Here is a 27003-nt window from a genome sequence, read left to right on the forward strand (position 1 = left end):
GACTTCCCCACCCCGGCGCGCTCCTTCCCCGCCCCCCCCCCCCCCGACCAAGCATCACCCTCGTGAGGCCTCGTGGCGTCTGCAGAGGCGCGAGGCCCCCAGCGAGCCCGGCGCCTTGACTGCCAGCGCAGGGGATCGGGCGGGGGCTGCGGAGAGGCCCAGGGCACATGACGGCCCCACCCCACCCCCGCCAAGGGCCGGCCCAGCACATGACCCGGACCGGCCGGCGGGGTCCCGGCAGACCCGAGCCGCATCCCCAGCACGGACCATGGCCTCACCGCGCCTGGGGACCTTCTGCTGCGCCACGCGGGACGCCGCCACGCAGCTGGTGCTGAGCTTCCAGCCGCGGGCCTTCCACGCGCTGTGCCTGGGCAGCGGCGCGCTCCACCTGGCGCTCGGCCTCCTGCGGTTGCTGCCCGGGCGCCGGCCCGCGGGCCCCGGGCTCCCCTCGGCCTCCCCGCCGGCCACGGCCCGCGCCCCGGCCTCCGCCCGCATCCTGCGCGCCGCCGCCGCCTGCGACCTGCTCGGCTGCCTGGGTGAGGGCGCGCCCGCGGGTGGGGACCCGTCCGCGCGAGGTTGAGGGCGCGCGGCCCGCAGGTCGCTCCCGGCCGGGGGCGTGGATGAGCGCGCGCGGCCCCCGCCTGGGACCTGGTCGCCGCGCGGGTAAGGACGCCCGGCCCACGGGTGGGAGGGCCGAGCCGGAGGCGGCTCCCCAGGGGCCGGACTGGACGACCGGGGGACTCTGCGATACAAGATGGTTGGTAAAAGTTCCTTCGGGGGACCGTGGTTTTTTGTTTTTTTCTAAACAGTTTGATGTATTTGTTATTGCACTTACTAGGGAAACTTTAGACGGTGCTGTGAAGGAAAACCCAGAAAATACAATGCATCCCTAATTGTACCACTAGTGAGAGACTAACAGTTAATATTTCGTGCGCGTGCGCGCGCGCACACACACACACACACACACACACACACACACACACACAAAAAGCGTTTCCAAAATGATTTAGCAGAATCAGGAAGAAACCCATATATATATATGTTATATATATATGTGTGTGTGTTATATGTATATATAACAATTTTATTTACTTGCTTGTTTATTTATCTAACTTTGGGTTTTATACCACAGGTGGGCAAACTTGCAGCCTCTGGGCCACATCCTGCCTGCCGTCTCTTATCTATGGCCCGGGAACTAAGAAAGTGTTTACATTTTAAAGTGTTTTTAGAAAAATCTAAAGAAGACGACTGTTTCTGACATGTGAATAGTCCATGAAATGTAAATGTCAGCGTCCGTACGTGGAGCCTTATGGGGATACAGCCATGCCCTGCACTTGTGCATTGTTTGGGGGGCATCTTAGCCCTACAAGGGCAGAAGTGAGTGCTGAACAGAGAAACTATGGCCCATAGAGCCTAAGATATCTTCTCTCTGGCCCTTTACAGAGACTTTGCTGAGCCCTGCTTTCAACTCTAGCATGGCCCATTTTACAAACCTCTATGCTAGATATTGCCAAGCATTTAAACTTTTTTATTTTGTAAAATTTTTAACATATGCAAATGTAGAGAGATTGTATAATGAACTCCCTGTACCCATCACCTAGCTTCATCTATACCCCATCCCCATATCCCACTCTCCACTGGATTAGTTTTAAGCAGATTCCAGAATTTATATCATTTCACCCACACAAATCTCAATATATAGCTGTAGAAGATGAGAGTTTTTAAAAATCATATATATCACACAGATATCATTATCACCCCAAAATAATGAAAACCAGTTCCTTAATATCACTGGTGTATGTTCAGGTGTCTCATAAATGCTATTTTACAATTGGTTTGTTCGAATCAGGATCCAGATACTGTTCATGTTTTGGAATTGGCTGACAGGTGCTGGCATTTTGGAATTGTATTTTTCAGTCATGTTTGCTCTTGAAGGAAAGGCTGCTGGTGGTATTTGAAGTGCCTTCCACTGCTCTGCCGTGAGGGCGTAGCAGCAGCTTCTGGGGCACCTTGAGTGCTTCTCTGGGCGCAGGTGGCTGTGTGTCCCAGGGTCTGGTTCTCCTGTTCCTGGTTGTGTGATTGGAGACACTCAAGAATCTTGGCTTCAGATAAATGCTATGGAACCTCTAGTCACTTTCTTAGACTCGAGGAGTAAGACAGGAAGCTATAGTGATAAAATCAATTTGGTGCAGGACAATAAAATAAAAAATTGGTTTTCTTCCTGATTCTGCTAAAGCATTTTGGAAAAGCATCTTAATAATAATCTAGTTTCTGTAACTTGAATATCTGAAAATAGAGCTGCACCCAAACATCTTTTGAGGGTCAGCAAAATAATATTCGTATATCCTTTAGCCTTTAAAAGGAAGGTGCATGACATTGCGGGCAAATGAGCAGAGGCAGGTGTCAGGGGAAGGCTTGGTGACCAGGCCTCCTCACTGAAAAATAAGAAATACAGATGTCTATCTCACGGGGTGGTTTTTCTCCCCCAGTTTTTTTTTTTTTATATCTTTTTTTTTTTTTTTTTGGCCACACCGTGCAGCTTGCAGGATCTCAGTTCCCTGACCAGGGACTGAACCCAGGCCACGGCAGTGAAAGCACAGAATCCTAACCACTAGACCACCAGAGAACTCCCTCCCCAGTTTTACTGAGACATAATTGACATATAGCACTGTATAAGTTTATGGTGTACAGCATAATAACTTACATTTATCATGAAATGATTACCACAAGTTTAGTTGAGGAAATATCCATCACCTCATATAGATACCAAAAAAAAAGTGTTTATCGAGCTAAAAGCAGAGCTCTGTACTGAAAATGACAAAGCACTATGTGGAAGCAAAGCATTATTTTTGTTATCTGTGCTTAAGAATGAGAAGCTGTATCTTAGGCTTTTAGTGTTCATAGTCCCCCTTTAGTGGTATATGACACAGTGTATATTCGGTAGCATGTGACACAGTGTATATTTCTGTATGTGAAATACACACACTACACTAGTGTGTAACTCTTTACTGCTCACAGGTCCCCTTGAGCAGTGTGTCACATAGTGAATGCTTAAACAAAGGCTATCTATTGAATTACTTAACAAAGAACCCTAATATATGCCTTAGGTGTGTATACTGTGTTGAGGAGAATTAGATATTTGGGTCAAATAGCAGGGAAAACTCACAAATAATAAATGTCAAAAGTAGACTGTCAAGAACTAATTTGTGAAAATCTTAAATGTATTTTTTTAAAGAATGAAAGAACTATCTTTTTAAACTTCAGAATGTGCTTTTTCAATCATTCTTTTTTATGTGAGGACTAGTTAACTCGGACACTAAAAATATAGCCAAGAAATATAAATTGTTATTCACATAATCACTTCTGGGTGCCAAATAAACAAACAGACAGCGTTAGGGACAGCAGTGTGGCTAATGGTGGTTGAAGTTGAAATCAAAGTGCCTGGGATTGCTCCACTACCATAATAATTATTTTCTGAGTCTTATTTTTTTCTCTGTCTCTCTGCACACACCAGCGTGTGTTTCTTTCCTCCCTGTCTCCCTCACATCTTTCTCTTTCCCTTCCTATCTGTCTGTCTGTCTGCCTATCTATCCATCCATCCATCCATCCATCCATCCATCATTTTTACAGAGTCAACAGTCACCTTTAGATTTGCATTAGGAGCAGATACAAAGCATCACCTGCTTCTCCCTTAGGCATCACAGTCCGGTCTACGGTGTGGTTAGGGTTCCCGAGTTTCGTGGACGACATCTCAGCCGTGAACGGGACAGACGTGTGGCCCGTCGCCTTCTGCATGGGGAGTGCAGTAAGTGGACCTCCCCTGGTCTCTCCCTTCCCTCCCCTTTGCCCCGCTTCGTTACGCTGTGTCCTCAAAGTGTGGTCGCATCCCTCCCGCCAGTCCACTGTAACTTTTAGAAATGCACATGCTCAGGGGCTTCCCTGGTGGCGCAGTGGTTGAGAGTCCGCCTGCCGATGCAGGGGACGCGGGTTCGTGCCCCGGTCCGGGAAGATCCCACATGCCGTGGAGCGGCTGGGCCCGTGAGCCATGGCCGCTGAGCCTGCGTGTCCGGAGCCTGTGCTCCGCAACGCGAGAGGCCACAACAGTGAGAGGCCCGTGTACCGCAAAAACAAACAAACAAACAAAAGAAATGCACATGCTCAGAGCTCTCACCCCACTGACCAGGGACCCTGGGGTGCGGGCCATCTGTGATTTAACAAACCCTCCAGGGGCCTCTGACCCACACTCCAGTTTTAGAACCACTGTGCTAGTCTGTTCCCCATCCCCACCCTTAAACACACATTCAATCCTTACCTTAGATCCAGCCACAATCAAAACCAGCTGGCCAAAAAAAAGAAAAAAGAAAAAAAAAGTTATCAATTTAATGGATGTATTTACTTAACAAAACATATATTTAAATATAGCAATTTGTTCATCCATATTGCTGTCTGCCAAGTTAACCCTCCAGTGAATGACCTCAAAGGACACTGATGCCCTGTTGACCCCGCCATCTGTGCCACAACTGTCAGTGTCTCTCCCTTCCTCCCCTCTATTGCTTCCCAGCTGCATCCCGATGGAGCCTCGTCTTAGTGTATAGATCTCGTGCTGCTTCTAACGTACGGAGCTCCCCCCCCACCGCCTTCCTTCTACTGGGAAGCTCCTTCCTGTCCATCCTCCTTGGTCCTCAGCAAAAGGGCTTCTCGTTCAAAGACCTTCACGCCAGGCCAAGCTGTACACCTGAGCCCCTTATTTCCCTGATCACAAGCGTTAGCACAAGGCAGGGCTCGCTGGACCCGGTGCAGCGGAGCACACAGAGCAGCAAGGCACACGCCCGTCCCAGGCCACATCCCAGCCTGGGTTACCAAGCCTCTCCGCAGGGCTTTCATGTGCTGCCCCGTGACGTCAGAGGAAGTGGGCATCTGCCAGCTCATTTCACGGACGGGGCAGTCTGGAACCCATGTCCGGGAGCTTTGATGCCGGCTTTTCCCGATGACAGATGTGGATCCAGCTGCTGTACAGTGCCTGCTTCTGGTGGCTGTTTTGCTATGCGGTCGATGCCTACCTGGTGGTCCGGAGATCGGCGGGACTGAGGTATTCAGAGCAAGCCAGCTGGCTCTTGCCCTAGTTTGTTGCCTGAGGGAAGGTTGGAGACACCGCTGAGCGCTCCATCTCTGTACGGCAGACACAGCTGATCAGAACCTTTCAGCTGACCCCTCCACCGAGAAACATCGGTGCCAGCTCATTTTTATAAAAGGCTGAAGGCACAATCGAAATATCGAGGATTTCTCCGGGTGCCCCCTACCAAGAAAAAAAAATGAGGATTTTTAAACCCTGAAAACAGTATTTCAGTAAATTAAATATTTGGAACAGGACAAAGACTTTAAAAAAAAAAAGAATTGGCATGAAAATAAAAAATTCTGATGGTGTCTAAAGGTTTAGGAAAAAAGTTCTTAGATGTATGTATTGATACAGGATGCTAAATACGGAGCCCAAGAGTTCTGGAGCTGCCAGGGGCTGCCTGGGAGGAACCCAGGAAGGGTTAGTGCCTTGGTCCTGGTGGGTTCAAGTTCCTGCCCCGTCACTCACTAGCTGTGTGACTGTCGGCAAGTTGCTGAACCTCTCTGGACTTCCGTTTTCTCGGCTGCAAAACAGTACCCACCTCAGGAGGTTCCTGGGAACAGTAAATGTGATAGTACCCGTGGATGGTTATGGATGGAGCCTGGCACGTAGCAGGCGCTCCGTAACTGGGAGCTGGGGTTGGAGCTGGGATGTGCGTGTTATGGAGGAGAAAGAAACCCAGAGAACCTATGTGCCAAAGAGAAGCAGGAGGGCATGGCGGGTGTCCTGGTCTCCTGGCTCCAGGCCCAGGAAGGATGGGTCCCCGACCAAGTTCGTGGTCCACGTCCATTAGGTCCCCTTTGCATGGAGCCCTTGTTTGCTTTTTTTCTTTTCAAATAGCTTTATAAAGTTCATCTGTTTAAGTGTATAAAATCCATTGTTTGTGAGCATATTCACAGAACTGTGCAACCATAACCATTATTTGGTTTTATGACGTGTTATTCATCCCCCAGATCTCTGTACTGGTTACTAGTCATTCCCCATCCTTCCCTCTCCCGCAGCTCCTGGTAACTTCACATCTACTGTCTGTCTCTGGATTTGCTTGTTCTGGACAGTTTCTGTAAATGGAGTCATACAATATGTGGCGTTTTGTATCTGGCTGGTTAAACTTGGCCTGTTATTTTCAAGATTTATCCATATTGTGGCACGTATCAGTATTTCATTCCTGTGCGTGGCTGAATAATATTCCATTGTTTCGCTACCTGCATTTTACCCGTTGATCAGTACCTGGACTTTTAGGTTGTTTCCATCATTTTGACTGTTACGAATAAGGCTGCAATGAATATTTGTATGCAGGTGTTTGTGTGGACATATGTTTTCACCATATACTTATGGGTATACACCTTGGACTGGAATTCCTGGGTCATATAGTAACTCTGTGTAACCTTATAAGGCACTGCTGAACTGCTTTCCAAAGACTCTGTACCATTTTACCTTTGCACCAGCAATGTTGAATGGTTCCAGTTTGTCCGCATCCTTGATAACAACACTTGTTTTCTGTGTATTTGTTTGGTTTTTTGAGATTGTAGCCATCCTACTGCGTGTGAAGTGGCATCTCATTGTGGTTTTGATTTCCCTGATGAGTAATGATGTTTAGCATCTTCTCATGTGCTTAATGGCCATTTGTGTACTTTCTTTGGAGAAATATCTCTTCGCTTCCTTTTTCCAGTTTTTAATTGGGCTGTTTGTCTTTTTTATTATTGAGTTATAGGAGTACTTTATATATTCTGGATACGAGTACCTCATTAGATATATGATTGACAAATATCTTCTCTCATTCAGCAGGTTGTCTTTTCACTTACTTGATGGTATCTTTTGAAGCATAAAAGTTTTTAATTTTGAAATCCAGTTTTTGTGTTTTTTTTCCTCTTATTTCTTGTGCTTTTGCTGTCACCTAAGAAACCATTGCCTAACCTGAGGTCACAAGGATTTATACCTTTGTTTCCTTCTAAGAGTTTTATAGTTTGAACAATGTGACTTAGATCTTTGAATTAATTTTTGTGTGGAGGTGAGGATAGGTCCGCCTTTATTCTTTTGTAGGTGGATATCCAGTTGCCCCAGCACCACTGGTTGAATAAATTCACTTTTAAAACCAACGTGAGTAACCAAATAAAGACCACATTAAGGCTATAGACTACACTGGGCAATCTTAGTGAATCACCACTCTAAAATCCTTGGTATTCCTTACATGTATCACATCATCATTCACTTTGTCTCTCTGGCCTGAAATTTAGTACTCTCTTCATTTTGGGGTTTCTTTCTTCTACCTTTTTGCCTTAGTTCCCAAGCTCTTACACATCTGTACAAAACCGAGGGATACTTGGTTGTGAAAATTCTGTAGGGAAGATAGTTAAGGTTTAAAGGCTGCCAACCAGGTATATCAGTGAGAATTAGTTTTGGCTACATAAAATACATAAAACAATAGTGACTTAAGATAGGAATTTCTCTTTCATGCTAAAAGAGGCCAGAGGTAGGCAATCTAGGGCTCTTATGATGGAAATCAGGGACTGAAGCTCCTTCTCTCTTTCTGCTCCACCATTCCATTATGTGACTTCCATCCTCAAGGTATCATGGCCCAGTACGGCTGCTGGAGCTCCAGCCATCACATCAGCATTCCAGAAAACAGGAAGGAGGTAGGGGGCCATGCAAAAGGGGCCTGTTGTCCCCTGAGCCAGATCCCTTTAAGCAGGGAGGTGTTTTAAGCAGGCCTGTTGTGCATGGGAGTTTTACACAACAATAACATTTTCGTGTTACTGGCCAGAACTTAGTTTTCTGTCCACACTTAGCTGTAAGAGGAGGTAGGAAATATAGTTGATTATCCAAGCGTGCTGCTGCTCTGCCTGACATGCAGGTTCTGTTGCTGAGGAAAAAAAGGGAGAATGATTTTGGGTAGGCAGCGAGCAGCATGAGGAGACCTTGTCCCTGAAGCTGAGTGCAAGTGGGATGGTTCCCTCACTCAGTTCGGGAGGGATCGGAGCTATGACACCGTTAGAGGCCTCATAGACCACCAGTCAGTTGTGGAGATGAGAGGAACCTTGCAGCACCGAACAGAAGCTAGAAGACTATGTCTCCTGCTGTCATAGGAAATGCACCTCCACCCGTGAGGGACTGGAGTTGGACAGGGCTGTGTGACCGCTCTCTGGACCCGGAGAACAGACAGAGCCCTCAGAAGCCAGGACAGGCAATCGGAAGCCCTCCTCACACCCCGGCGGGTGTTTGGAATTCATCTTGGAGCTTGGCGTTAGGATAGGCAGAAGTCTGCGGACGTGCAGGGACTAGAAGACGCCAGGCTTCCAAGGACCTGCCCATCCAACAGGAGGCCGCCCTCCAGGGATGCCACACATCCAGATGCCTCCCAAGGGCAGGGTTCCAGGGCTAGGAACACCGTCGGCAGTGAAGTGGGCTCTCCCATCAAAAAGGAGCGGGCACACAGCAGAGAAATAAGACGGGTGCCCTCTAACCACGGAGACCCAGCCCCGACCTCGTCCCTAGCAGAAGTCACACTTCCCAGGGTGAGGTCTCTGAGGGGCCAGCCCTGGGGGGTTTAGAGCCAGAGCTGAGCGTGTGGGTCCAGAAGCCTCTGGAGCCCCTCTTTGAATCGCCAGCTTGTTTTCAGAGCCGAGGGCGGAGTGGATTCTGTAGGTGGCAATGAAGAACCTGCAGCTGGTGGAGAGGGGTCCCGAGGAATTCCCAGGCAGGGGGCCAGACCTCTCCGGTATGGCTGGATTAAACTCCGCATTCCCTTCTAGATCCTTCCAGCATTTAGCTGTTTCCTTTGGCGCGGGAGAATTTTCCCTAAGCAATGTCATTAAGGCAGATTGAAAGTTAGCATGTAAACTGCCTCTTGGGCTCCAGGTGCGGGAGACGCACGTTTTAACCATGCAGGCCGGTACCTGAGATCCCGGGAGAAGCTCTGCTTGCCCTAAGAAAAGGGGAGTGTGAGAGCAAGGAGGGTCTGGGGGGGGCCTTCGCGTGCCTGCACGTGAAAACTGGCTTGCCGTCAGAAAAAGGGACGAGGGCCTTCAGCCGGGGCTGCTCCGGATGGATCCACCACGGCCACATGGGTGTGGCTTTCTGGCTGTATTGGTTATTGACGTGGCCGCAGCCTGGGCCCCGCGGCCCGGCTCTGACTTCCTCCCCTCGTGGGCGTTTGGGGGAACCGAGGGCCGGGCTTCGGGGAGCGCGAGCTGGCCTCGCCCTCCCACCCAGGAGATGACCCCAGCGGCTCCCTGCAGCCCAGGCTTGGCGTCTGGAACGCAGATGCCACCCTGCCACAGCCCAGCCCCTGCACAAAGCTGCTCCTTAGTTTCCTGAGTGTCCTGCAAAGCCTGTGACTTCTGGGCAGGACAGACCCCCACGCGCTCCCAAAGCCAGACGGGCAGGGAGGGCTGCTCCAGAACCAGCAGTGCCAGGGGAGGCCAAGGTGCAGCCACGTCCGCGTGGCCGCCCGGTGGGCCAGCTGTGCAGCGTTTCCTCCCTGAAGCCTGCCTGCCCTCCTGGGCCATCTCTCTTCCCTCCTGGCTCCTTTAGAAGGGTGTCCTTCACCGCATCCCTGACCACGCCCTTTGTCCCCACGGCGGGTCCGCAGGGTTAAAGTCCTGATGGGCCAGGGGCTGCCCTCTCTGCCAGGCGGCTGGCAGAGGGTTTTTTTTTAAATTTAATTTATTTATTTTTGGCTGTGTTGGGTCTTTGTTACTGCGCATGGGCTTTCTCTAGTTGCGGTGAGCAGGGGCTACTCTTTGTTGCGGTGCACGGGCTTCTCGTTGCGGTGGCTTCTCTTGTGGCGGAGCTCAGGCTCTAGGTGCGTGGGCTCAGTAGTTGTGGCGCACGGGCTCAGTAGTTGCGGCGCACAGGCTGAGTTGCTCCGCGGCATGTGGGATCTTCCCGGACCAGGGCTCGAAGCCGTGTCCCCTGCATTGGCAGATGGATTCTTAACCACTGCGCCACCAGGGAAGCCCCATCTGGCAGAGTTTTGAGTAACAGTGCGCACCTCTGAGGGAGCAGCCCTGAGCCCCGTCCCGTTGCACAGAAGAGGCAAACGAAGGCTGTCTTGGAAGAGCGAGGTAGCTCTGCACGGGCTCAGGTGGTCCATCGTCCTGACCCCACCTGCAAGGCTGGCTGCCTTGAATCTCTCAGGGGGGACAGGGTGGGGTGCGTGGGAGTACAGAGATGAAGGATGGACATGGTAACGATGAGAGAATTTGAACGATGCAGGGAATGGGGGGCAGGGGGACAAGATAGGAAACCTCCCTGCTGTCCTGGAACGTCGAATAACCACCCATTTCTTAGAGATCTCCTTCTTGGTTTGGACTGAGCATTAAGACGCTTGCATATTAGGTATGGAGGTGACTTCAGGAAGGCCAGAGGCCAGGAGCTGCTTGCCTACTGGGGGAGCCAGGCACTTAGGAGGAATTCTGAGGTACCCGTGCCTCACTCCTCTCAGTCTTTTATTTATTTAGTTAGTTAGTTAGTTGCGCCAGGTCTTAGTTGCGGCATGCAGGCTCCTTAGTTGTGGCATGCAAACTCTTAGTTGCAGCATGCATGTGGGATCTAGTTCCCCGACCAGGGATCGAACCCGGGCCCTCTGCAGTGGGAGCGTGGAGTTTTAACCACTGTGCCACCAGGGACGTCCCCTCCTCTCAATCTTGCAAGCCTTAGGTTGAGGGAAAGAAGCCAGACGCAAAAGGCCACGTCGTGTATGGCTCCCCTTAGATGAAATGTCCAGAATAGGCAAATCCGTAGAGACAGATGGTAGATGAGTGGTTGCCGGGGCTGGGGGCACAAGCATGACGGGGAAAGACCACCGAATGGGTCCAGGTTTCCTTTTGGGGGGATGAACATGTTTTGGAACTGAATAGAGGTGGTGCTTGCAGGGCATTGTAGATGTCCTAAATGCCGCTGAGTTGCTCACTTTAAAATGGTGAGTTTGACGTTATATGAATTTCACCTCCATCCGAGGAAAAATAAAAACCTCACAGGCAGCATCAGGCAGCTGTTTGCCGAGGGTCTGCTCTGTGTGCGTCTTCCTGCCGCTCGCGGAGCTCGGGGCTTGGCCAGTGCTGGACCTCAGGCGTGGCCGCCTCTCTGCCACTTCGTCCCCCAGCACCATCCTGCTCTACCATATGATGGCCTGGGGCCTGGCCGCACTGCTGTGCATAGAGGGAGCATTCATGCTGTACTACCCTTCCGTGGCCAGGTAAGCCGGGGCTCCCCGCAAGCCCGCTCCCCCGACGCCTGGACCCCCGCCCCCCGCCTCTCTTGCAGGAGACGCCTGGGCGCTGACCCCGAGTGGGCGGGCAGGCCATCGTCCTGGATCTGTGCAGCTGAGAGCACAGTGGCTGGCACCTTGAGTTAGCATCCCTCCCTCTCTCCCTGTCTCGTGCGTGTGGGTCGGCGTTGTGCGCGGTGTGGATGCAGAGTGGGGCCACGGCTCCCCCGTACCAGCCTGTGTGCCAGCCTCCAGGCCTGTCCCCCTCCAGACGGACGCAGCCTTCCCCTGCCCACTGTTTATTTTTCATGCTTCAAACCAGCTTCCCCTGGGCGAGCAGGTGAGTTGAACATCCCAAGAATGAATTGGAGATGGCTGGAAGACACACAGGGTCGCTCGCTCTTGACGAGCTTATTTTAAGCCTCTGCTGTCTGCACTTTCTCACCTCTCTCTATCCTGTGCTGTTCTCAACACAGACACTGGGCGATGTGGCCTCTGAAACTGTCTCAGGCATTTCTTCAAGTTTAAAACCCCATCAGTGCAACCATTTGTAAAGCCTCAAGGTCCCTCCAAGGATATATACTCTAATTTTCAATGGAAAGCTGAAAAACAGAGGTTGGATATTGTCTCTTTGTCTGTGATTTCAGGGCGGTGTACGCCCGGAATCAGCACAGCGCAGCCCTCAGGACAGATCCAGCCCTCTGCCTGCTCTTGTAAATAAAGCTTTATTCACACAGCCGTGCCCATTTGTGTACGTATGGTCTACGGCCGCTTTACACATTAGAGCTGAGTAGTTTTGACAGAGGCTATGAGGGTTCCGAAGGCTAAAATACTGACTAGCTGCTCCTTTACAGAAAAAGTTTGCTGACCTGTGGTGTAGACCGTTTCTGCCCATTCTGTTTCGATTTCTTGTAGCCACTCACTGAGAGGTCTCCACGTTGGTGTTGCTTTGTGGACAGTGACTCCTCCCAGGCCTCTGTGTCGATCACTCCAAACAGCCCACTCTCCCCAGGAACCCTAAAAGGACAAATACACAGTTAGCAGCTGTTACAGAGGGATGCGCTTCATTGGAAAGGCAGTTTTTATCTCTGGCCTCCACCTGTGAGATACTGGGGACGCTGCGTCTGAGCGCGAGGGAGCCATTGCTGCAGGGCACTCAGGAGCGCCAAGGTGCCCCGCGGTCTCCACGAGGCCGCCCCCCTGAAGCATCTCCCTCCTTCCTCATATCCATCCTCGGAGCCCACGACGACCCAGAGCCCTTGGCGCTCGGCAGGCTCCCAGCCTCTCTCATTGGTTCCTTACGTTCGGGCATCCGAATCTCACCTCTTCCTCCTCGTTTCCCTTTCTGCCCTCAAGCCCTTCCAGACCACAGTTTAGCTTTTGCAGCTGAAGAGGAAAGCTTCTGTTAAAAAGAAGGTAGCAACACAACACTGTAAGTCAACCATACTCCAATAAAATACGGCTTTCAGGGTAAAAAACAAAACACGCAAACAAAAAACCAAAAAGAAGGCACCATCCTCAGGTGGTACTTTCATCCTTAAGGCAACAAAGACGGGCACTGCATTTTTCTTACCTGTTTTCATGCATTTTCAGCCACTTTCGCCTCTGGTGTGAGCACGTCATCCATATGAAAACGATTCTGTGGCCACAGGACCTGTTCCCTCCTCTGCTTTTCCACCCCGTCCGGGGTCGGGCCTGCGCAACATCCCCTTTGCTTTGGATTCTCTCTTCCTCTTGGCCATTTTCCTCTACACTGTGTGTTTGTTCACTGATAGCCCCGACCTTGGTCACATACCTGTGTGTGGCACTCCACCGTGTCCTGTGGTGACGGATGATTCTCAAGACCCGTCAGTAGAAATCCTGGTCCTTCTCCCTGAAAAGAACCACTGAAACGATTATCTGTCACCATGAGAACAGATAATCCTGTGCAGTGTGAGGCTTGGGTATTTTGAGTTGGTCGAGAACAGAGCTTGGATCTTATGCGTGATGTCAGCCAGGCTTAGCACATACGTAGTAAGTGCCGAAAACCCAGCTGGTTCATAGAACGCCTTTGCCTTGCTTGAAAGACAAGTAGGGGGAGACCCACTTGTTTGAGAGACCCAGTGGGGGAGTTCGGGGTGGGGGGGAATCCACCACCCCAGGGAGCCTTTTCCACTCTTCACCCTTTCCCAGCAGGGAACTTGACAAGCTCCCTGATTTGCGAGACAAACAGAGCCATGATGGATCCTTCGTCTTCTGTGATTTATCGCTTGTCCGCAGACCTGAGATATGAGTCAGGTTTCCTTCGGGCAGAGTCAGAAGTCATCTGTGTGTTTCCCTCTTCGATCTGGTCCTCTTATCTCGACATCCAGATAAGTCGTCGTATCTCAGGCAAAGCCCCGTTTTTTTTTTTCGAGCATGACCCGGCTTTCCTCCCTCAGGTGTGAGAGGGGCCTGGAGCACGCCGTCCCCCACTACGTCACCACGTACCTGCCCCTGCTGCTCGTCCTCGTGGCCAACCCCATCCTCTTCCGAAAGACAGTGACTGCAGGTAAAGCACAGGGACGTGCTCTGGGGGCGAGGCCACGGCTACGGCCCCGGGCCCCGGGCTCTGATCATCATCTAGGACCACGGACCTCATCTGTCATCCTCCAGAGAGGAGCAGAATACAGCTGGGGAAAGGGAGGGGGTTAATAAATGGGAGGGAGCGAGCCTGCTCAGTTACGGGCTGTACGAGTCCTTGGCCAACGTCTGCTAGCTCAAAGCCGGGACCGGGGGACTTTTCACTTCTGTCTGGGCTCATGCTGAGTCTGCCACTGGCGTGCCCCAGAGGACCCGAGTGGCCTTGGAAAACTGTGGAGGGGAGACGGGAGCAGGAAAGGGTAGCCGAGGGGAAGGGACAGATGTGGACTGAGCCATCCTGGGAGCCTGGGCCCTCCCGTGATGTGTGGGCCTGTGTCTTCTCCCACTTGGGCAGTAAACAGGAAGGAGAGCACAGGAAGTGAGTCAAATGCATCAGGAAGAACTGAGTGAGAGGGATCTTGTGAGTCAGCAGAATGCACTGGACAGACCTCCGGGCCAAGCCTGGGGACCTGCATTCCAGGCCCCATCCCATCCTCAAAGAAACGTGCCCTGGGGCAAGTCTCCAGGCCCCTCATGCTGCCCTGTGGGTCCCTCACGAGCAGAATGAGAAGAAAGAAACACACCTGAACAGAAAGGTCACTTGATGATCAGCTGCGGGTTGTAGAACTTTAACCGAAGTGAAGTGCTTTACCACTAGGGAGGGAAAAATCACTGCAGCTCTTTGCATCTCTCTTTGCATATCTGCATTTAAAACTAGTGTGCTGTACACCTGAAACTAACACAACATTGTAAATCAACTGTACGCCAATAAAAATTAAAGACAAAAAACCCCTTCCCCCAAAAAAACTAGTCTATTAAATATAGCTTTTTTTTAACAAAATTGCATTAAAAAATAGTGATTTGATTACATCAAACAAATGAAAATGACTTATAGAAAAAAGACTGGAAAGAAATACACTAAGATGCTAACAATGCTTGTCTCTGGGTGAACTATGGGTTATCAATTCTTTTCTAAACTTTTTTATATTTTCGAACTTGTCTACAAGGATAAATGTCAAATCTTTCAACATTTTAAAATAGCGAGCATGCATCATTTTTATAGTAAAAAATATAAACTGTAAACAACTGTAGTTCCCGAACTAGTAAAATCCAGATAAACTCCAGAGTGTAGTTAATAGCACTGTACCAGTGTTGATTTCTTCATGGTGACCAATGTGACTATGGTTGTGTAAGATGTTAACTCCGGGGACAGCTGGATGTAGGTATATGGGAACTCTTGGTACTGTCTTTGCAAATCTTGTGTAAATCTAAAGTGACTTCGTAGTAAATGTTTAAAAACTCTATATTGCCGTGAGTCTCCCAGAAGTCCCACGTGGAGGTGGTGAAGAAAGCACGGGCAGGGTCTTGCTGGGCTTCACGCTCTCCTGGCTGTGCTTCTGAGCTCCCATCTGCTTTACTGCCCTTGCTTTGCACGCGGGAAACGTAAATAATGAAATTACGTGCTGTTCCTCTCTGCTCTTCACAGTGGCCTCTTTACTAAAAGGAAGTCAAGGAGTTTACACGGAGAATGAGAGGCGGATGGGAGACGTGATCAAGACCCGATTTTTCAAAATCATGCTGGTTTTCATTATTTGGTAACCTTTCTTCTTTTTTTTAAAACTGTCGCTGGGAAGGGAAATGCAAACCGCCTGTCATTTGCTTTTCCAAGTGTGACCTGAAAGTTCCAAAGGGAAGCGTCTTTGGAGAGGAAATTTTTGACACTTGTGCTATAGGAGCCTTTGGAGGAAATGCTTGCGAGACAGGAAGGCAAGTCTACCCTCCGTGAACTTCTGGAAAGATATTCACATCTACTCAAACTGTATAAAAAGCCCTAAGAACGAAAAGTCCCGAGTTTAGTTTTGATGCATCCCAACCATATGCCTCCGGAGTTTTGCCCCATCGCTGGGGTTAGCATTCAAATCAAGGGCCTTCTAAATCCACCCATTTGCAGCAGTCTTTTTTTTTTTTTTTTTTTTTTGACGTGCAGCATGTGGGATCTTAGTTCCCCGACCAGGGATTGAACCTGCACGTCCTGTCGTGGAAGCGTGGAGTCCTAACCACTGGACCACCAGGGAAGTCCTTGCATCAGTCTTGACACCAGGATTCCTGTATCTGACAAGATACAAGGGCAAGGGCTTGTGACTCACTGCTCAGGCAAGAAGCGTAGAGTGGGACTTCCCCGGCGGTCCAGTGGTTAGCACTCCACGCTTCCACGGCAGGGAACACAGGTTCCATCCCTGGTTGGGAAATAAGATCCCACAAGCTGCGTGGCACGGCCAAAAAAATAAAAATAATCAAAAAAAAAAGAAGGGTAGAGAGCAATCTTCCTGTCCACCCACCCCCCATTCCCTCCACCCCCCACCCCAACCCCCTCCACAGGTGTCCTGCCCCAGCACTGCAAGTGGGTGTGCTGGGCACAGACCTGTAACCAATGCAAACTCGACTGGAATCAGGAAACACTTCGCTGTGGTGAAGCAATGCTTCGCAAGACAGAGCACGCCTTTGTGGTGTTAATAATTGATGTGATGTGAGCATGTTTGTTTGGACAGTCTCCTACGAGAGACGAGAGACGTACATCAGCTCCCTTAAAACTACACCGAGCCTGTGGTTTCAAACGTCACCTGCCTGCCAACAATAACCTCAAAAAATTCAGACATAAAATGTCAAGATTTGTTGTGGTCTCCATCAAAACATGAGCTTACTCTTCAGAGGAAGGGTGAGCTCTGGGTTATTTGACATGTGCTAGAACCTTCCACCTGATGTGGTGTTGGGTGCGACCATCAGTAGGATCTGCTGGTCTCTGCTTTGGGCTCAGTGGGGGGCAGGTCTTACATCAGATGCTTGGTGTGCCGCGTCCTCCCTGCTGCTAAGCAGGCACTGCCCCCCCAGGACCTCTAGGTCTCGGGAGGCATGGTCCCTGACCCCCAGCATTAAAAATGAATTATGGGGGCTTCCCTGGTGGCGCAGTGGTAGAGAGTCCGCCTGCCGGTGCAGTGGACGCGGGTTCGTGCCCCGGTCCGGGAGGATCCCACATGCCGCGGAGCGGCTGGGCCCCTGAGCCATGGCCCCTGAGCCTGTGCGTCCGGAGCCTGTGCTCCGCAGCGGGAGGGGCCGCGACAGTGAGAGGACTGTGTACCGCAAAAAAAAAAAAAGAATTATGTCACATGTTCTCTTCACCTGTGGGCCCTGTGGGCCATTTTCCTTCTAACAGTTGGGTGTCGAATATCATCAATGAAAGCCTTTTATTCTATCTTGAAATGCAACCGGATATCAATGGAGGCTCTTTGAAACAGGTCAGAAATGCAGCCGAGACCACGTGGTTCATGATGGTAGGTCCATCTTAATTTAAAATGTTCTTCCTAAAGAAAAAAGAAAAAACAGAAGGGATAAAACCACTCAGAAGTATAATCTATGTTATTTAAATATGCAGGGAGTTGAATAGGTTCCTGGGATGCTAACATCTGGCCTTGGTCCATGAGCTAGCTATTTTCATTGTGTTGGGATCGTTATTAAACGGATATGACTCTGGTAAATCAACTTGGCAAGTGAATCAAACCTTTCAGGCAGATTTAAAATATCAGGGAAAAAAACAAAACAAAACAAAACAGTGCATCCTAGTAACTTTTAATATATACATCTTGTGCCTGAAAAAAAAAATAAAAATAAAAAAAATAAAATATCAGGGAATTTATCTTGAAGAAATGTTTCAGACTGAAAAAACCATAGGGATGTAGGTATTGCCTATAACATTATCCGTAATTATAAAGCATCATAGATAACCCACATTGTTTTAAACAAAAGGGAACGGTTACGTTAATGATGGTCTTTGATCTTGAGGAATGTTAAGCCGATGTTGAAGGTGACAATGTAAAAAAATGACAATGGTGAAATCTAGTGTTAAGTGAAAAATGCAAGATCTAAAAATTATACTGATTTCAACTACCTAGTAACACGTGTATGAAAAAATATTGGCGAGAAATACATAAAATCCTCATAAGGTGGGAAGCGCATGGGTCGTTTCCCTCCATGTTTTCTTTATATTGCATTTGCAAATACAAAAATCCATACACGAGCTGTTGGTGGAGAGATGCACGGTGCCCTACACAGAATTAAAATTCATGTTGCTTCAGAGTCGGGGGAAGGCTGATGCAGGAGGCTAAGACCAGCATTAGCTGCCTCCGCCCCTGCCTGTGCTGTGGTCACGTGCAGGGACCACACGTAAGCAGTTTCCTAGACTGACTGTTAGGCTCCGGTGCCTTTGTGCAGTCACAACCTGCCAGGGGCGTGAGCACGGCCACGGCCAGAGGTGAGACAGCCCTGCTGGGCCGTCCAGGGCCTTCCCTCTCCTGCCTCCTCCCTGGTCTGACTCAGCTTCCTCTCCCCACCCCACCTCCTGGGTCTTCACGCACCTTTGAGGGCCCAGCACCTCCAGACAATCTCTGTCTCGCCCTACACCAGCCAGTGGGGCAGGTTGCAGTGAGGCCAGCCCAGCGGGCCCCGAGTCACCCTGGGAGCACCCAGCGCTCTGATTCCCACCGCCTCACCCTGACTCATCCCTGTCTCTCTGTTCTCCCTGCCAGGGGATACTGAATCCAGCCCAAGGGTTCCTGTTGTCCCTGGCCTTCTACGGCTGGACAGGCTGGCGCCCAGCTTTTCGGGGTCCCAGGAAGGAGATCCAGTGGGAATCGATGAGCACCTCGGCCGCCGAGCGGGGTTCCCCATCCCCGAGGGGCTCCCGTGAGCCCCGGGAAAGCCCCGCTGCCGGGAAGGAGGTGCGGGCCGGCGAGCACAGTTCCGACGAGGCCTTGAGCCTGCTGTCTGAAGGTAAGAGCCCCTCCGCCAAGGCCGGCAGACGGCGGGGCCCCTGGCTCCCCTGGAAACGCTTGATAAACGGCCACGTGGCTGGTGCATAGCATTTCTGTCCTGATGTCCGGAACCTGCTTCAAGGCGAGAGTGGAAAGTGCCAGCGTTAGGCCTGCATTGCATCACCCACCTCTCCTTTTACTATGACGGTGGGACCTTTCCTCTAGGTATTAAGCACCGTAGCCTTGTAATCGTTGTAACTGGCTCCACCCTGGGCTGGATGGCTTTTTGCATATGAGATAAACGGCCCCTTCAAAGCCGTCGCGAACGTCTGCTGTAAGACAATGAATGGTACAGCCTGACCTCTGTAGCTTTTAGTGGCAACTTGGTTTGTCCACCTCATTCGGGGACATTTAAGACAACACGCTGCTCGTCCAGTGCTGGCTCTTCTGATCTGTCCTTTTCATTTCAAGACTCTAGCACTGTGGTCCTCAAATTGGTCCTCTTTTTAAACTCCTGTTTAATCTGACTTGGGGTTATGTCTATTAACCCAGCGGACAAGGAGGAAGAAAGTTCAAGACCCAAATAATGTTTCTCTAAAGGTTGCCATCTACTAAACCTACTACATACATTTTATATTTATATATTCATGAATACTATTTATATATATAAATAAATCTATTATATGTGCTTTTCATTAAACATACTGTAACCTTATAATTTATCATTTGCTCTGTATTCTGAATTTACTATTACAAAAAGCTCATTTATAGTCTAATCAAGATGGGTCATGAGAGAGAATAGTCACTAGACCTATGATGCTTATTCCGAACTAAATCTCAGGGACTGTCATGGTTATGATAACTGATTAACTTTACCGTCCCTGGTCTATGCAGATCTTTATTCCCTTGAAAGCTTCTTCTCGAGCAGACATTTTGCTGTTAGCATTGAGTAACAAGGCTGGAAATTCTTTACAAGAAGCGGACACATGTTTGCAGCACCTCCTCTGGGGGTCAGGGGGTTGATTCCCACAAATGCTGCTTGGGGAGGAGGCCACCCCACGCCCTCCTTCTGTTCCCACTGAGGCCCTGAAGCCCCTCCCTCTTCCCACTTGATTACACTGGGGCTGGTTGAAAACGCTTTTAACAGGAATGCATCACTCTGCAGCCCGTGTACCATCTTGTACTCATGCTGACCACTGCACGTGGTAAGGGCCCAATAGTCGTTTGTAATAATTATGTTAAATTACACATTTTTGATGGGACATTAGTTCTAAAAGGCCTAAGAGTAATTAACTGTAAGATGTAAAGACTTCTTAGACGTAAGATTTAAAGAATTCTTAGTAACATAAGAGTTGGGGTACTATGTCAAATATATCTCAAAAGAGCTGGGGAAAAAAAGAGTTGAGATCTTCTTAACCATTTTTTTTTTAGTAAGACTTTATAATGAGCAAGCACTTTCTTTGAATAAAAGCAACATTTGTCAAGCTTGTTAGAGGCAAGGTGACATATGGTCTAAGTATAAGGAATGGACTTGCTATGCAGGAGCCATGATGATAACCTCCAGGGAGGGCTCGTGGCTTCTGGGCACAGGACTGTCCATCTTGGCCTTTTTTTTTGCAGCCCTTCCTGCAAATCTCACTTAGTATTTCTTGACCTCTAATAGGGTGCTAACGACACTGATTTTCATAAGATTAAACAGATCTTTGTGCTGTGTGCTTAAATAGTGCTGGGACACAGAGGGCATTCCATAAATGCTAACTCTAGTAAGCATACATAAATTCCATTACATATTCATAACCTGAGCGGAGACATGGAGCAAATGTTGGCGAGAAATAGAATGAAAGAGTCCATGAAAATTTCCAATCTGCGTTTTAAGTACGAAGGCAGGGCGATCTGGGCTAACGACGTGGATACGTGTCAGGAAACAAGCCCAGGGCAGAATGGTCCCCAGGCAGGAGACTCCTGTTCTTATACCACAGGCTGTACACGCTGCTGCCAGAACCCTCAGGAAACGGCAGCCTTCTGTCTACAGTGGTAATCTTGGAAATGAGATACGGCTGGCTTGGTCTTGGGCCGTTTCCTTTCTCCTCCTTCCCAGCCCCTTTGCTTTTAGTCTCTTTAGTAAAGGCAGGGAGCTACTCATAATACAGAAAGTACTATTACATGTGGGAGAAAAGCCCAGAGATACAAACTCGAAGCAGTAAATACAGTTCGGCTTCTCCCTGTTTGCATTGGTTAAGATGAAGCTTCACTGGTTTATCATATCCTTAAGCCTCTGTCTACTACTTTAGGATTCACTTCGAGGCCAACAGGCTTACACTGAGCCTCCGACAGGAAGTATCTGACGTGGTGTCTGGCACTTACTAGGTACTTGACATAAGTCCACTGAGTTTGAACAGATATTCATCGAGCCTCTGCAATACGGTCAACAGCATTTTAGCTGAGGGGTGGGGGCGGTGTGTGTGGATTGTGAGTGTCCCTGGGAAGTATCATGTAGGAAACTTGCAAGTATCAGTTAAGTAAAGACAATACTATATTTCATTCTAAAAAGTCTGACGCGTTAAAGGAACACAGAAAAGGCAGGGTCTCCACTGGTGTTGGTGCATGGGTGAGGGTTTCCGGAGGAGGTGATGTGCAGACTGGGTCTTGCACCGCAGCCTGGAATGGGAGAGGAGGAAGCCCGGAGGACGCCCTGTGTGGAGACTTAGTGCAGAATGTCTGTACGTCGTTCAGGGGTGGCCACAGCGTGGGATTTGTGGGAAGCTGGAGAGGCAGGTCGGGAACAGCTAACGAAGGGTTTTTACAGATTCTGCTAAGGAGTTTGCATTTTATCTAGTGGCCAGCGAGAGGCCAGTTAAGGTTTTTAAGTCGAGAGAAGCACTCAGAGTTGCTTGTAGGACTAGCCTAGTGAATGGATGTGGGAGAGTTGATTGGACGATCACGCTTCGTGACCATGGCAACAGCTAACATCGAGGGGATCTGTGTGTAATTCTCTATGACAACTTCGTTCAAAATCGCATCTTTACGAAGAATCAGAATTTCCCTTGGGACTAAAAGTCAAGAAAAAAGGGTACTTGTCACAAATAAGCAAAAACCTCGTTGGTTTTTATCTGGTGAGCACCAGAAAACCTTAAAATATTATTTCCTCTGTCCATGAGCTTTACGAAGCGTAGTGTCAGACCTCTGGCCCTACTTCAACAGAACACTTGTGCTCACAACGGGAAAGTTCGGGATCTGATGGATACTTTAACCTTATCATTGCCTTCAAAGGTTGGGGGGTGTATTTCTCGGAAGATCTGCTCCCCTAGCCTTCAGCGTCACCCTGGACCCGGTTCCCCCAAGCCCTGCCCACCGGCAGGGGGGCACGCCTCTGGTGGCAGGGCGGGACGGCGGTGGAGGTGGGGGCGTGGTCGCAAAGGGGGGATGTCTTAGGCAGAGGCCTGGCGGGGAGGGGCGTCGAGGAGAACAGGCCTTCCCTTGCTGTGGCAGAGGGGCGTGGCCACAGGGATGGGGGTGTGGCTGTGGACAAGATGGACCACAGGGCACAAAGGATTGAGTCAGTGGGGTAGGGCCGAGGCGCGGGGCGTGTGGGGAGATGAGGAAGGCTGTCGTCAGAAGAGAGCACGTGTAGTGTGTCCACAGGTGGGAAGCTTGTGGCCTGTGCAGAGCGCAGTGGATGGAAGTGAGGGGGCGTAACTGTACGTCTCTCTCCCCAAGTGTCTTTCCCACAACTCCGTCTCCCTCACAACACCCCAGTTCCTGCGCCGTCCCCTCTTACCCCCAGTTGCCCTTTCCCTCCCCCACTCCCTGTGGTTCCCACAATTCTCCATCTTCTCCCACAACCCCTTGCTTTTCTCACAGTTGTGTGTGTCCCCCACAGCCCCCTATTGCTCCCACAACTCTCTTCCCACAATTTCCCATTTTCTGCCACAATTCTGGCTTCTTCAGGGTTTCTCACAAATCTGTTGTCTTCTACAGTTCATTTTGCCACTGCTCCCCAAGTTCTTTTTCTTGCAGAGATTTCTGTTCTCCAGCCTGATTCCTTCTCTCTGACAACGGCCCGTCATCTCCCACGGTTCTCCCTCCCGCAGTGCCTGTCCTCCACACGGCCAGTCTCTCCCACAACACTCTTCTCCCCATCACTCTCTGTTCTGCCTGGCAATTCCGTATCTCCCCCCACCACACACACACCAGGTTTCTGCCGTTTCCCACAGGACTTTCTCCCCGCATTGCGTCTCTCCCACATCTCTTTACCCTCCATCACAGCTTCACACCTCCCCAAATTCCCTGTTCTCCCCCAGGCTTCCCCGTTACCGTCCCCGTTTCTCCGTTCTCTCGTACACCTCATTCTTTGTCTGTGATTCTCTCTGCCGTCACTAGCCCCTCCACGTAACACCAGGGGGCGCCATGGGTTGTGTTTGCCAGGGGAGTGTGGGAGAGAACACACCCCAGGGCCTCCAGCTCTGTCGGGCTGGCTGGACCCAATTCGACACCTTGAAGCGGACGCAGGCCCAGGGGTTGTGCGCCCTCTGTGGCTCATGCAACTGACCACCTGGCTGGTGTTTCTGATCTCGGGCCTCGAGGTTTGAAGGGATCCAGGAGCAACAGATGAGGGCGCCGGAGGCACCCAACATGCCTTCCCAACTGTTAGGTCCGCGTGGAGCCAGGAAGTTCTCGAGAACCTGCCTGGGCTTGCAGGGCTCCCTGACAGGAATTGCTAGGAAGGCGCTCGGCCCTTTGGGCGCTGGGAGGTCGCTGGCAGCCGCGTTTCCTGCACGCACACCCAGACGTGCACACGCACCGAGAGAGAATTAGTCCCTCACCCCCACCATGGCCTCTTTGGATTTGCTTCTCAGAGACTAAGACCAGACGCGAAAACCCATGGAAAGGCAGGCCTGCCGGAAAGCCCACGCTGCAAGCACCCAGCCAACGCGGCGCAGGCGGGCCTGGGGGCCAGGGGCGCGGGGCGGGTGTGTGTGTGTGTGTGTGTTTGTTTAGCGGCGGCACTGGCGTCTGACCCTCGGGGTTGTCGTGACACAAAGGGGTCTCCTCCGTGGAGCCCCGGGGGACGGGGAAGGAAGCAGGAACTCTGAAAAAGGGGGCAGAATATGTCCCCAAGTGTCAGGTCACGGGCCAGATCTTGATCCCGAGACCCCGTGTGACGCTCCAACCCAGAGGCTTTTCGAAAAGACCACAGAAATCGCACACACGTTCCCACGAGCCCAGGACGCGCTCATGAACGGCGACCGACGCCGAGAGAACCGAGCCTTCCCGCTCCCACCTGCCCCGAGGGCGGCGCGGCTTCTCCTCGGAGCCGGCTTCGGGGCCCAGAGCCGCGATGCCGGCCCTTCTCCCGTCCTCTGAATTCCTTTCCCACCTCTTGGTGGGCTCTCCCCTCCGACCTGTGTTCTCCTGGACTCGCCTCGGGGCCGCCCTGGGAGGAGGAGCTGCGCGCCTCTCGCAGCACAGGCCGCTGTGGGGTTTGGGTGCTGGTGGGGACGGTGGTGTGTCGGCCACGCAGCGGACCCCGCGCTTGCTTCCTCTTGGGTAATATCGTCACCTGTTCCTGTAGCTCCGGCTTCCCCAGGCATTTCCAAGCCCACAGTGCTGACGGCCTCTCCTTTTCCCCCCGAAGTGTCCTCTAAACTCTGCATGTGGCTCTTCTTACCGCGGGCTTGCTCCTGCCGGTGTTTATACGTTAGTCTCCATGAGTGCTCTGAGGTGCCTGTGCCGTGTCCCACGGATGTCAAGGCGGTGACCCCACGGTATTTAGCCATTCAGCATTAGTTTATCGTGCCGGGGGCCTGTTGAAGCATTACAGATACTGTGGTAAGGTAGACAGATGCGCTGTCCACTGAGACTCTCCATATGATTATATAATAATTATTGTATCAGCATTTGTGAATGAAAGTCTCAAAGAACTGTACAAGATTCAAGGCAGCGAGAAGTGCTGCGAAGAACACCACGTCAAGAGGGGGCAGGAGAGTGGTTTTAGATACGTGTCCCAGACCCCTCCTTGAGGAGGAGGTAACATTTGAGTTGAGACCTGAATGCAGTGTGGGAGTGAGCCATGAGAAAATCTGGAGCGCTTTGCAGGCAAAAAAAAAAAGAGATGTGCAAAGGCCCTGGGGCAGCACTGAGCTTGGATGGAAGAGAAGCATGTGCCTGAAGGTTGTGAGAGAGCAGAGGGACATGAGAGGAGGAGGCTGCAGCCGTCAGCGGGGCCTCTCGGTGGAGGGAGTTGGGATCTGGAGATGTTCCTGAAAGGCAGTCACCTGCCCCATGCACAGCTGAAAAGGCCACCCTTCTCTGCGTCCTCCTGTGCTGTATTCCTGACACACACACCCTAGAACCTGGCACCCAGCAGGCAGGCCTGGATATTTGTGGAGTGATATCCATAGAAAGAACAATTCTGACATCTGTTGCAAAGATCTCCCACACCTTCTAAAGGACGGCGTGTTGTTGGGATGGCTAAACAGACCTCCAGGATTATTCTTTTGGCTGGAGTGATGTTTGCTTTCACTCTACTGATTGTCACCTACGTCCCTCCTCTTAAGTTTTAGTAAGAGGAGTCCTTGGGGCACCTTGTGGAATTGAGAGCAGGTGGCTGCACGACCCCGGAGCCCTGTTGCTCCCGAGTGGCCCCTGGGGCAGCTGTGCCCACCGTCACCGCAGTGCACTGAGACCTCGGGCCCCTTAGACAGCATGTCCCAGGGCTCCGAAACTCCCCCGTGTCAACAGTCTGTTTCCATTTGGGCTGCAGCATCCACAGGATTCGGCTGAGATGCGGTGAGCTGCCCAGCGGTGAGGTTTGCAGGAAGGGAGGCGGGGTGGACCTCCCTTCAGGGGGGTCATACATCAGCTGCCCCAGAGAATTCTGTAGGACTTTTGTCCTTCGGAATGATTTAACCACATGTAGGTGAAAGCATCATGTAATTTTCTTTTTAAAATACAGATGGTTGTGAAGCTTGTGAAAGACCTTCTCGGGCACGGACACCATCACGTGACAGTCTTTTTTCCTCTCCAGGTTCTGACGCCAGCACAATTGAAATCCATGTTGCAAGTGTGTCCTGCAACGGAAAGGAGGCTGAATCTGTTCCAAAAGCCCGGGGAGACCTGTGAGAAGACGAGACAGAGGTCCAGACCCGTCTTCCCCAGACTCCACGTGTCTCACCCCTTAGGACTGTGTTCTCGCCTGCAGTCAGCGCACTGCAGGGTGTAGCATCCCCCAAATGTCACCCCCATCACCACGTTAGTGTGTCCCCCGAGATCCTCTTTGCGGTAGGAGGGATGATCCGTGAGCCTGCGCTTGGGGACGGCAGGGGGACTCTTTGGAGATCTCTCTCCAGACTCTCCATCGACATTAGTTTTTCTGATCTGGCTGTAATGTAAATGCCAGATCCAGGTCCTTGGAAAAGTTAATAAAGTAGCTGTGTCCGAGCTCCCAGCCTGACTTGGATTCTGTCTGAACACCTCCTCCAGCGAATGCTCTCGAGTCAGATAGTGATGATGCCAAAAGGCCACAAGGCAGCAGGACCCACGGAGCACCGAGCAGCAGCTGCACAGCAAGCTCCTTATCCACCACTAGGGGGCAGCGGAGGACAGGCTTGGACCAGCAGTTGAGCCCTCGGTCCCCACGTTGTGTTGAGCAATGACCGAGTCTAAGGAATCCTTAGGACCTGACTTATGCTCAGACATTGCCTACGTTTCCATCTTTCCATCAGTTGAAATATAGATTACATATATAAAGTATACATATATAATTATATAGAGAGCTGTCCTTTGATATCCATGAGAGATCTGCTCTAGGACCCGCACGGATTTCAAAATCCACAGAGGCCCTCATCCTCATCCGCAGGGGTCCTGGTCCGCATCCGCGGGGGCCCCTGGTCCGCATCCGCGGGGGGTCTTCCTTATCCGCAGGGGGTCTTCTGCATCCCCGGGGGCCGCGGGCTGGGGGATGGGCAGTGCAGACGGTCGGCTGTTCCTAAAATTTGTATACTATCGATATTGAACGTATACATGTGCACATATATATATATATCTCTGGGGGCAAAAATACTATGTATATTATTCACTGGAGACGCAAGCCACCTAGGTAAGTCTATCGAAAGGCAAGGCACCATTTCCTCAGGACACTGCAGCCAGCTCTGCCACGTGATCCTCGTTTATATCAAGACTAGGACTCCATCCTGCTCTAGAAAAGCTGTCCAGGATGCTTCTGGATTTGTGCTTTTGGAGTCACATGGCCACAGATGGATTCAGAGCATCCT

General features: G+C 50.8%; 1 protein-coding gene across 1 annotated transcript; it reads left to right on the top strand.

Annotated features, from left to right (window-relative positions):
• Window positions 1-26443, top strand: LOC308608376 (G-protein coupled receptor 143-like). The gene is made up of 9 exons (XM_081221363.1): window positions 1-536; window positions 3696-3805; window positions 4995-5089; window positions 11220-11312; window positions 13745-13854; window positions 15412-15520; window positions 17137-17254; window positions 18506-18749; window positions 25758-26443. The coding sequence occupies exons 1-9, from the start codon at window positions 269-271 to the stop codon at window positions 25850-25852; spliced, it is 1242 nt and encodes a 413-aa protein (XP_081077489.1). The 5' UTR covers window positions 1-268; the 3' UTR covers window positions 25853-26443.
• The last annotated feature ends 560 nt before the right edge of the window (window positions 26444-27003 follow it).

The sequence above is a fragment of the Mesoplodon bidens genome (assembly GCF_964165515.1).
Source record: "Mesoplodon bidens genome assembly, chromosome: X".
NCBI lineage: Eukaryota > Metazoa > Chordata > Mammalia > Artiodactyla > Ziphiidae > Mesoplodon > Mesoplodon bidens.